The following is a 12,116-nucleotide window of genomic DNA, read 5'->3' as shown; positions in this document are numbered from 1 at the left end:
GAGGGAATGACTTCTTAAAAATTTAACATGATTCTGTGAGAACTGAGCTAGCTAGTCACTGAATTATAAAAGCAGCCCTCAGGAATACAACCTACTCCAGACATTGCTTAGGAAGCCCAGTGCTTCATTCAGATGTCGCAGCATACCTGTGAAGTAAGAACATCATTCCCATTTTACTAACTGGGAACAGGCTGAGGTCAGTTAGGGGACTTACTCAAGGTGCCACAGCAAGGCGTGTCAGAGAGAAGACCTGAATTCTAAAATCTGTGCTCGTCACCACACCACCACCCCTTTCTAGGACTTGCCTCCCTTGACTCTCCCTCCTTTGATCTCTGATAGCATCTATCCAGCCAAGCCCTAGCCTTCTTCTCTAAATGCTCCCTCTCAAAGCAGGCCTCCTTCCATGTGTCAAAGTTTCAACCACAAAGACAATCACAAAGGACTCAAATCTACACTCCCAATTTGTACTTTCTAGGGTTCATCTCTCTTAATCCAAAGGCCAACATCTGAAGCTAAATGCAATGAGCACATTATCTTCCCACAGAATGTCAGAAGGATCTTAAAATAGCAAGTCCAGCCACTTTTCTATTAAAATTTTCTTTTCAGCGTCAACTGAATCATCAGGTAGTGTTCCAGATGAATTACTGGTATATGACTGGACGAGCAGCTTCAGCAATAAGGAAGTACAGAATAACCTGGAAAGTTCCCTGACCACCCCCCCGCCCCAGGTTAGCAGCAAGAGAGGCAGCAGACCACGTGCAGTGGGCAGCAGCACCAGACCAAGCTGGGTCTGGCCAGGCTTCCTTACCTGTAGACGACGGCGGGGATGCGCTTCCAGGACCTGAAGCTTGCGACACTTTCTAGTTCTTTGTCAGTGATCCAAGCAGGCACTATGAGCTCCTGTGGATAGCTACCACACAGCCTAACAGGGAAGGTGAGGAAGAGGGAGAAGGGAAGAAGACAGAGAGGGAGGGGAGAAGAGGGAGAGACATGAGTGAGCCAGCAGAAGGATGTCGATCAAGCTACCCCAGAGCCAGTAAAAAGGCAATGAGGAGCATTACCTGAGTCTTGGCCTGCTCAGCAGAATGGGGTGCCTTAAGTGTTTACTTATGTATATGTCAAATGATACTATCTTGGATTGTTCCACTTGATGCTGCCTTTTGGAAATCTGGTGATCTTAACTATCAATGTAAAAAGGGGAGTTGAGAGGCAGTTACTCCACTGTAACTGTTGTAACCAATATGTGGGTCATTTCTAACTACACAAATGCCCAGTTCAACTGCAGAGGTTGAAGTCTGTGTTACCTCTACCAGACCCTCAGTCTTTCAGGGAAACATGAGAAGAAGGGCAAGAGCCCACAATTTCAAGTTTCCAGAGACATCATAGGATTACTAACATATTCTTTGATGTGAACCAAACAGGGTGTCCTAATTATAGGTAACAGGTGCAGCCGTGGGTACACAGATAGAGCACTATGGGTCAGCCCCATCTGCATACATAATCGTAGCTCCATTAAGCCAAGTTAGTAATGTGAATATGCTATTAATCATAATTTCTATAAACATACTTCAGAATAAACTACACTCAAGGGGAAAAAGCTGTTTTTCTCTTTTTAAAATTTAACTTTTATTTTATATTATAGTTGATTTACCATGTTGCATAAGAAAAGCTGTTTTCATTAGGGAAAATACTAGTAGGCACATACTAGTCAAGCTGGTGCCCTAGAAAGCATTATTTCTGACAGGTTTTTTACTTACAAGACATGTCTCTCTCTGGGAAACCCAATATTCCTTCTCAATAGTGAAGGCAATAAGACATTTAATCCAAATCCAAAAATATACAAACTGCTCCTCATCCTCCACTACCACCATCTCTACCACCATGCCCTACCTACTCTATGCATTAGGGGAAGAGGCAGAAAAATACAAACTGCTTAGGAATTGAGGGTTCTGATCATTCTGCACTAAATCTCTCTCTCTTATTCTCAATTTCCAGATTAAGTATCAGGAATTCAAAAGCCTAACCAGGAGAAGGGAGACTGACCAAAAGTAGCTCCACAAACTTCCTAATACCTATCTACAAACTCCTAAAAATAACCCAGGACACAGATTATAAATTAACACTCTAACCATGAGTCTTGTTCCTTTTATCTTCTTTTAAACTTAAGAGTAAATTTGGCACTTATTCTTCCTTTGTAGTAGGAAGAACTTTTCAATGTCCTGAAGGCTGGTTCTGAAGTGGAAATAGTGGACTCAAAGAAGTTAATTTTTTAAATCCATATTTAAAAGATTTCTGAAAACCACTAGCTTTTGAACTGAAAAATTTTTTCTCAACAAGCTTAGCTTAATTCAGGTTTTGTTTTACTTCACCCAATATTCTGGATCACTATATTCCTTGTTCTCTAAGGATTACATTACCTAGTAGTCAGCTCTTCAGCAAGTATGAGCTTCTCACTTGTAGATAACCAGTTTCCAGTATAGGAAAGGTGGGTTACATGTGAGCAAAGCCTGTGGCAGCCTCAGGCTCCCTGAGGACGCCCCTCCTCTCTCCACCTCAATTCTCTAATGTGACCTGTCATTGAGAACAGGCAAAAGTATGACATGTCTGTAGCTCCTGATTCTTCACACCACCTCCTTGGCCAAGGTCCATGTTAAGAGCTGTGCGTAGTAATTAGCTGTTGTTTTTCCAACAAAAAATGAAATGCTCCAGTGGCTACCCACAAACAGTTCAGGAAAATACCTATCACAATTTGAGGCAGCTGGAAGGACAACAGAGTGATTAAGGCCTCCAATTGCTGCAGGGAAACTTAAGAGGAGAAGGATATGTTAATTTTAAAATTCTGGACAATTTTCTTTTGTTTTATAGAAATTTGGATCACCAAAATCACAGTAGTTAACTGCCCTCCCCTACCAAAGTTCTTATACCTTTTAGGGAAATAGGTAATGGGAAATATTTAATAATGGTTACATTAACATTTAATGGTTAAGCGATCATAGCTGTGACATTAGTTTTAGATCAACAAATTAGAGAATAATACGGTAGCCTATTTCATAGGATCTGGAGTAAAATTACAGTAAAAACCAACTCCTAAGTGTTTTATCACTGCTTCTGAGATCACTAATCTTATCTCTAATGTGATGTCAAGCAGTGATGAGAACAACAGAAACTCCCTGTCTACAGGTAAGCACAATATTATCTAGACATGCATATGCCAGGAAGAATAGGAGGGGACAGAAAGGAAGGTTCCAGGATCCTACTATAAGTAAGGATCTCTTTCCACTCCAGTGATAGCAATGGGAACAGAAGGCCCAGAAGTACGCTGAAGATGAGGCATTTAGATTTAATAAATAAAACTCCATTTCAAAGAAGAAGTCTAAATTCAAATGTTCTGCCACATGAGAACTGGGGTTTCTTGCAAAGGCAGGGGCCATGAAACACAGTCCACAGGGATCAAATACAACTCACTTGTACTTTTCATTGATGTTGGAAATCCTCCAGGCGTTGTTCATATCAAAACCCATCCGCTCCACTTCGTTTTTAAACCGTGATGTTACGTGTTCCCCTAGGAACCACAGACAGATAGGAGAAAGGACGAAATGAATACGATTTTCCACAACAGGTGGAATGAAAGCATTGCTACCCTGCTCAGTTATGTTTAAAAAGGTGTTGTATAAATAACATATTTAGTTTAAAAAAATCTCCTGCCAGGATAAGACTATAAGAAGAAATGAGGAAATTAATTTTGATTTTAATTAAAAATTAGTATTATCTCTTCAATTTAAAATAAACTAAAAAACAAAAAAAGAATATTATCTAATCACTACTATCAAATTTGAGAGTAGTATCACTGGGCTCATTTTACAGAGGACAAAACTGAGACTGAGGTGATTATTATGGCAGGTCTGTCTCATCTCAAAACCCATGTTCTTATCCCTATACTGGCTACTTTCCCATTTCCACACTGAGACTGATGGTATACATAAGAAATAAAATCAACAAGTTCATCAAGAATGGCAGCACAGACCTATAACTCCTCATGAGAAACACTTTGGGCCAGATTTCAGAACCTGAATTTTCTGGATTTTAAGGTGTGCATGTATAATAATACTGGGTTAATGATATCAACAGCATTAACCAAACGTTAACATCGTTACAGTGAAATGCATGGATAATTCACACTAAATGAGATAAATAAAGCAACAAATAGTTCAGATCAAGTCAAACTACCAAATAAAATAAAAATCTTTTGATTTTCAGAACCTTACAGATTACAGAATTGCAGTTAAAAGATCATGGGACTTTTAACTGCCAGTACCCAGGAATCTCAAGAAACATCACACTAGTAACTACAGTGCTGAGCATTTGTAACAACATCCACCCAAACAAGTATAACCTGCCTACATTTGCCCTAATGAATTTGGCTGCTTCTTCAAGACAGCAAGCAACAAAGGCAGAAATGAACCGAACATAAAAGTCATTAAATCTGAAATAACTTCCTTCCTTGAAAACAGTCCTAGAGCAGTAATTTTATAAAAAACAAATAAACAACAACAACAAAACAAACCATTAGGCAGTATCTCTAACATACAGTATTATAGGTTGTAAAATAAATACTGGTGGGGGCTGGGAGAAACTACAGTAAGAAAAGCATAAAACAGCCAGCACTGGTGATCAAAGCTTTGCTCTCCCTGGGAGAATAGCTTCAGAATACGAAATAGCAATTACTTGAATGAAGGACAAGTCTATACAACTACTTCCCATTTAAACTGCTTTTCTTGAGCTTAAACTAAGTATTATATGTTTCCTGAAGGAGAGCTATAAAAAGGTGAGGTTCAGAGATGCAGGAAGAAATAATCAACTGAATCTATCCCATTTTGGAAAAGTTTTAAAAGCAATATAATCTTCCAAATAGGAAAAAGCTACCTGTATTGGAGCGCTGTCTACAAATTGCAAGGAATGGTGACCATCAATAATTCTACACAGGGAATCTTTCACTTTTAGTCCCAATATAAAAGCTGTAAGAACTATGGCAACTTCCAAGTTCATTAATTAATGACAAGATTTTCCCCAACCTGGGATACAGCTCCAAGTCTTTGCAAAAGGTAAAGGTATTTTAATTAATGGTCATTTACATTAGTACCTCTATCTTAAACACATACTCTAAATAGGATCTTCTATAACTTTAAAATAATCACTGGCAAAATAACAAGAACCTCCTCCTCCTCCTCTCCCACCTCCTTCCCCTCCTCCTCAGGCAGTTTTCTACATAGAACAATTGCCCAAGAAAGGGCTCAGAATTACCATCCCCGGCATGAAATTCTGAGCTACACACAAGAAATATATACTGAGTAGTGAGCACAGAAAATCTGTTGTTTCAAGTTCCTTGCGAAGAGTTTTAATTATCTTTGTATCCTCCAAAGCAGTGACTTCATCAACTTCAACTTTGAAACTGACCATCACAACCCACAATAAGAATGTTTTACATCACAATTAAATACGACATATTTATTTATTTATTTATTTATTTATTTATTTATTTTTGTTCTTTTCGGTACGCGGGCCTCTCACTGTTGTGGCCTCTCCCATTGCGGAGCACAGGCTCCGGACGCGCAGGCTCAGTGGCCATGGCTCACGGGCCCAGCCGCTCCGCGGCATGTGGGATCTTCCCAGACCGGGGCACGAACCCGTGTCCCCTGCATCGGCAGGCGGACTCTTAACCAAGTTTCACAAAATACCCACCCTTACTATGTGTGTGATACACTGGTATTTTCTATCCTGAGTTTTCATTTCATATTTCATTTCTTAAAACTTTGATTTCATGACCTACTGGTGGATCACAACCTAGTTTGAAAACCACTGCTTGAAAAAAAAATTTAGCAGCAGACCTTACATGCATGAGTAATTCAACTGGCTTTTGCTAAATTGTGTTATAAGTTCACTTGTGTTTATTCTGCCAGAAAAGTGCATGCCAAGCACATATATTGCTGGATTTCCCTTAAGAACTCCCCTCTCAGAATTCTTATGTCTCCATTGATTCAACATTAGATATGCTGTAATACCCCAATTTATTTGTTTAGCTTTGTATTTCCATTTCAACCCTTCCTGTGTGCCTCCCCCATCCCCAAATGAGGATCTGTCCCTTTTTAACATTTTGTATTTCTTACACCACAAACAGTGTAGCAATTCTTATTTTAATGGGAATGAAAAAATTTTAAAGCAGTAAATCCCTCTATCATAACCACAGTGTCAACCAGCAGTCTAAAAAAAATTTCCCCCCAAAAGTCTAGCTTCCCGGTGATTCTGAGTATTCAAGCCTACAATTATACACAACTTAAAGGCCTCGGATAGTGAGGAAGAACAGTATCAGAGTCAGAGAAGGTGAGAACTAGCCCGCCCAGATTTTCAAATACGGAGGGAAGAATCCTTCTTTTCTATGAACAAAGGTCCCAGTGCAGTCGTCTAGATGTACACTGGATGCATTTAAACTCAGAAAATGGACTCTGCTGACAAGGGCTTTTACTTTATACGAAACAGGCAGCTGCACAACAGTGTATGACCCAGAGTCATGCTATTCATAGTTAATCAAAATGTGCTTAATGGGTATATCATAGAAGAGAGGTCAGAGATGTGGGTCTGATGCTACTAAAATAGCAACTGAATTGCCCAGTCATCTGTCAGGACTCCAGATTAATGCTGAAGTACAGAACAGTCACCAAGAAGGCAGCTAAAATGAGAAGGATGTTGAGCATATGGGAGAGAAGCTTTAAGCTTTAGTCCATTCTTTTTTTTTTTTTTTTTTAATTTTCTCCTGTTCATTTTTAATTTATATTTTATTTTTGGCTGCATTGGGTCTTTGGTGCTGTGTGCAGGCTCTCTCTAGTTGTGGCGAGTGGGAGCTACTCTTTGTTGCGGTGTGCCGTCTTCTCATTGAAGTGGCTTCTCTATTTGCGGAGCACGGGCTCTAGGCACACAGGCTTCAGTAGTTGTGGCTCGCGGGCTCTAGAGCGCAGGCTCAGTAGTTGTGGTGCACAGGCTGAGTTGCTCTGCGGCATGTGGGATCTTCCCAGACGAGGGCTCAAACCCGTGTCCCCTGCATTGGCAGGAAGATTCTTAACCACTGTACCACCAGGGAAGTCCAGTCCATTCTTTTTTTTTTGAACCCTGTTCTTTTTTTTTTTGCAGTACACGGGCCTCTCACTGTTGTGGCCTCTCCCGTTGCAGAGCACAGGCTCCGGACGCACAGGCTCAGCGGCATTGCTCACGGGCCCAGCCGCTCCACATCATGTGGGATCTTCCTGGACCGGGGCACGAACCCGTGTCCCCTGAATCGGCAGGCGGACTCTCAAACCACAGTATTTTTTAAAAGCAGGTTTTCCTCTGTACTCCACAGTGAAAATATATAAAAGGAAAAAGCCATACATATATACACACACTCAAACCAAGTCACTGAAGTACAGTAAGATTGCATGTGAGTTGTAGCAGGTTGACTTCAGTGTGGAATGTATATATTGAAAAGAAAATACAACCTTTACTCATAAAGTTCCAATCAGTTACAATGGCACCGTCTTGTATATTCATAATTTCCAAAATGTATTCACAAGCATGGCACATAGGAGGCACTCAAACATTTACTGAATTGAACTCTCCAGCATTAACAGATTTGATCTTCAGAATATCCAGATCAGCTTGGGCAGGAAGAAGAAAAATGTCTCACTTTGAAGAACAAAAGAAACTAAAGTACAGAGAGGATAAATGGCTTGCCCAGTATTAATTTTTAAAATTAAATGGTAGAGTACAGGTTTGAATTCAGGTTTTCTAGTTCCTAAATCAGTATTCTAACCCCCAAATGCCTCCATCCATCACAAACCCATGAAAAGACAGGAAATTGGATGTCCTGGTGGCCAACGAATACCAAATATCTTCAAAAAGGGAAAGACCTGGGGACCAAAGTCATCTCAGCTCAGAACAAAGCCATCTATAATTAATAGACAGGAGTGAAGTTTTGATCTGACACATCTTAGGAATAGTCTAAGAGTTGACTCAAATCCTAAAGAAACTAAATTATCAAGGGAATAAGGAATCATCTAAAGATGAGGAATTTTCAGTCTGTGGTTGTGAGAGAAACAGGTTAGGAGAAATTCAAGCCTTGTTAACTAAACACTGGCAACCCAAAACTAGGGAATGCCTCTTGGAGTTAAGAGCCTTAAACAAATCAAAGTTCTTATATAACATAATACAGCAAGATACACTCAATAACTTCATTATCCTAGGAGATGGTAGAGATTAAAAATCTAATAAATAAGATATAATAGCTAAAAACTTAGCAAATATACATGTAAGATTTGTGCATCTCATTTCATGTAAACGTTACTTTTTTAAAAACTAAAAAAACTTGAAAAGAGCCATGAACAAAAAAAATTAAAATACAATGGCATCTCATATAAAGAAGGAAAAAGAAAGATGCAACGGATAAAGGGAGTGAAGTGAGAGACAGCTAAGGCACATTCTCGTCACCTTCCAAGGTTGGTGTGGGTGACTCTTCTGAACGACTTTGGGTTCCATTGGCTGACCAGGCTTGTGGGAAGCTTGGATTCCTGGGGCTTTCCCTGAGGCTCCACAAGGGCAGGTGCCTCTGTTTTTCATCTCTGTATCCACAGCACCCCATACAGTCAGCTCCCAATAGCTGAGAACTGGGTTCAAGTCTTGGCTCTGTCACTGCCTAGCAGTGGGACTTGGCAACAGGTTTTACTCTGAGACTCCGTTTCTTTGGCTCCCAAAACAGAAACACCAGCCTATCCTGCCTGTTTGACAAGGTCATGAGGGTCAAACAAAAGTACATATTAAAGCATCTTTAAAAATATGTGTTTGCTATAATTTAATTAAATATATGAACCAAAAGCTTTAACCAGTGAATGAGCCAGGAAACAAAGGGATCCAAGCATGCTAGATTAGCCTCCAATGTTTAAAACAACCCAGGGCAGAACTGTTAATATTGAAGGTTCAGGACTGAAAATTGAGGTTTAAAGGAAAAAGTCTCTAGAGTAAACTTTATTGGAAGGAAGCTCACAACGTTTCACTGCTTAGGAATTCAAGACGTTGCTTCCAAGCTGGACATGTTAAAGATTCGGTGCTGGACCAGCAAAGTTCTATTTACAGCAACATACAATTTATAGAAAACTACACACAGAGAAACAGCATGAACTTTGTCAATGCCATTTTTGAGGGAGAAAGACAGTGAGTGTGACAAAGATTTCATGAGGAGCCAGGAAGCCTGGGTTCCAATATAGGCCCAACTTCTTTATTTGTCCTGAGAAAAGTCACCTGGCCTCTCTGGACCTGTTTCATCATCTGTGAGATGAAAGGGGTGACAAAAGGTAATCTATGACTTGAAATTCAAAGACAGCAAAAAGCCATTTTGTAATCCATTATTCTGTGGCCTAACCTCACACTTCTGTACCTTTGTTCATGCTACTTGCTCTGTCTAAAGTTCTTTTCCCCAGTCTGTTATCAATGAACTCTTATTCAACCTTCAAAGCCTACTCAAAAGCCACTTCAAATGTGCATTCTTCGTAAACATGTATATAACGCTCGTGGCTCCCTTCCACTGGGCTTCCCTAACACCCATACCCTAGGTGTTTTTAGTCAGGCCCAGTAAATTGTGATGCCAAGTCTAGTGTTCTTTCCTTCCCCCTGAAAGGTAGGAAACATCTTCCATTGAGCTTAGAAGAATGATGGGCAAATGCTACATGCTCCATGAAAAGTATACTGATTAAATACACGAATGCTTAGGAGTCCCATTTCATGTTATGGATATCTCAAGCAGTATTTCAATAAAGTCACCATCTGCACGTTTTAGAAAGGCCTACCTGGCCTGCACAGGTCTCCATGTTGCTCTTTTTCACTGGCGTAGACCTCCATGCACCAAGCGTGGTATGCAAATGAGAAGAGATCTTCTATTTTAGCAGGTGGTCGGATTGCATTGTTCAGTCTCTTCAGCCACTCTTGACACTGCTCAAAGGTTGAGAACTGACACCTTTGTAAAGCCAAACAAGTACAAATGTAATCAGAAGACAGCTGACAATGAAACCTAAGGGTAGCCACCATTTCAAGAGTGCCTACTCACAGTGAAATGATAACTATAGTCAAAAAAGCACTAGAAGGGGCTTCCCTGGTGGCACAGTGGTTGAGAGTCCGCCTGCTGATGCAGGGGACACGGGTTCGTGCCCCGGTCCGGGAGGATCCCACATGCCGTGGAGCGGCTGGGCCTGTGAGCCATGGCTGCTGAGCCTGTGCGTCCGGAGCCTGTGCTCCACAACGGGAGAGGCCACAACAGTGAGAGGCCCGCGTACCGCAAAAAAAAAAAAAAAAGCACTAGAGGTGGTCTAATGTTTATGATTTATAATGACAAAATATGTCCAACAAATTTTAGCCAATGGTGCTAAATGTCAAGAAGAAGAAAGCTGGACATGTGGAAAACCTATTTTTTTAGACTAATAAAATCTCTTCTGAGACTGACAATTATTAAAGTAAAATGGCAGTCATTCTCTTCCAGGAATGGGGTTTTATTCCACTTCTTCCACCAAAGCTTTATGGTTGTCCTTCTCAAAGAATATGTTTAAAGAAGTTCTTTTTGTTTTGTTATGACATTATTACAGCAAGCTCAAACATAGTTCACAGTACTTTTAGCCAATTAGGGAATAATTTCAAAATTTATCTATTTAGCAATTAGAATAAATCAGCAACTTTAAATCAAAAATAAGATACATTACACTGAAACTTTCAGATGTTACCATGTAGAGAACAAAACAATTCTATTATCAAGTGCAATTTTCAGTATATATAACTAGGAGGTTAAAATAATTAGTGTAAAAAATACTTTATATTTTTAAATGCAGTATCTAAAATTGAGTAATTAATAAGCAACCTTTTAAAACTGTGAGTTATAACCAGTATCTATCAAAAGCAAGCCAAATCTCAATGGCTAAAAAGCAACTTAAATATTTACCTTAAAACCAAGGAGGAATCAACTATACTCCAAAAAAAATTAAAAAAAAACAAAAAAAAACAAGGAGGTCACTTAAACCTCTCCCTTGTCCCAATCAGTGTGGCTCATCAATATGCCCACACACAATGTTTACTGGCACTCCAGAATAGATCAAAGAAATAAAGTAAAAACTTGGGGAATTAAAAACTGGTAGAGCTACTAAATTTAAAATGCATTTTAGGCATCACTTTTCAACCATTATAGTAAAGACTAGATCAGATAAAGCCAACACTGGAGAAATGTGATGAGAAGCAGGACATTTCTAGTGTCTTAAAGTGCCTCCCAGACTGTTGATTAGTTGCAAGAGAGAAAATACAGAAATTACACAGAAAGCGGGTGACTCCTTGACAAGAGTGATCAGCAAGGGACAGATGGACATTGTTTGCCTCCAGCTGTAATACAATCTCCTGAAAAGGACACAACCTCATACGTACAGTATTCAGCTGAGAACGCACAACCTCAATTTAATCACAAGGAAACACTGGACACAAAATAAGAAACTTTCTATTACAATAAAAGATTTTTTCTTCAAAACGTTAATGTCATAAAAGATAAAGAAAGGTGGTAGAAAACATTTCAGATTAAAGAAAGCTATAGAATCACGGCAACTAAATGTAATATGTGACCTTGACTGAATCCTGTTCTGAACGAGGTAGGGGGAATGCTATAAAGGGCATTATTAGGTCAACTGACAAACTGGAACATGGAGAGTAGATTGGATAAAAAGTATTATGAGTGTAAAATTGTGAAGTTGACAATGATACTGTGGGTTATGTAAGAAAATACCCCTATTCTTAAGAAAGCACACTTAAGTATTTCGGGGCAAAGAGCCATGATTATGTAACTTACTGTCAAATCGTTCAGAACAAGAATTTCACACACTAGCGCATGCACGCACGCGTGCGCGCGCGCACACACACACACGCCCCCTGCAAACGATAAAGCAAATAGGGTAAAATGTTAACAATACTAGTGCTCTTTACTATTTTTATGTTTGCACCTGTTCTGTAAATTTAAAACCATGTCCAAATAAAAAATAAAAAACACCTTTCCAATAGAAAAGTAGGCTAAA

The 12,116-nt window shown here is 39.6% G+C and overlaps 1 protein-coding gene across 10 annotated transcripts in view; it reads right to left on the bottom strand.

The window, feature by feature from the left end:
- The window catches only part of MTMR3 (myotubularin related protein 3), a 134,770-nt gene that overhangs the window by 23,102 nt on the left and 99,552 nt on the right, over positions 1–12,116 (bottom strand). For all 10 annotated transcript variants that reach the window (XM_082640634.1, XM_082640632.1, XM_082640630.1 and 7 more), the window contains 3 exons: positions 9,867–10,033; positions 3,466–3,562; positions 809–922 (listed from right to left, as the gene is read on the bottom strand). In XM_082640634.1, coding sequence (XP_082496760.1) covers positions 809–922; positions 3,466–3,562; positions 9,867–10,033 — 378 coding nt within the window. The remainder of the gene's footprint in view (positions 1–808; positions 923–3,465; positions 3,563–9,866; positions 10,034–12,116) is intronic.

This window comes from Mesoplodon mirus, assembly GCF_964341445.2.
Source record: "Mesoplodon mirus genome assembly, chromosome: 13".
NCBI lineage: Eukaryota > Metazoa > Chordata > Mammalia > Artiodactyla > Ziphiidae > Mesoplodon > Mesoplodon mirus.
This window is presented reverse-complemented; position numbering and strand designations above follow the sequence as displayed.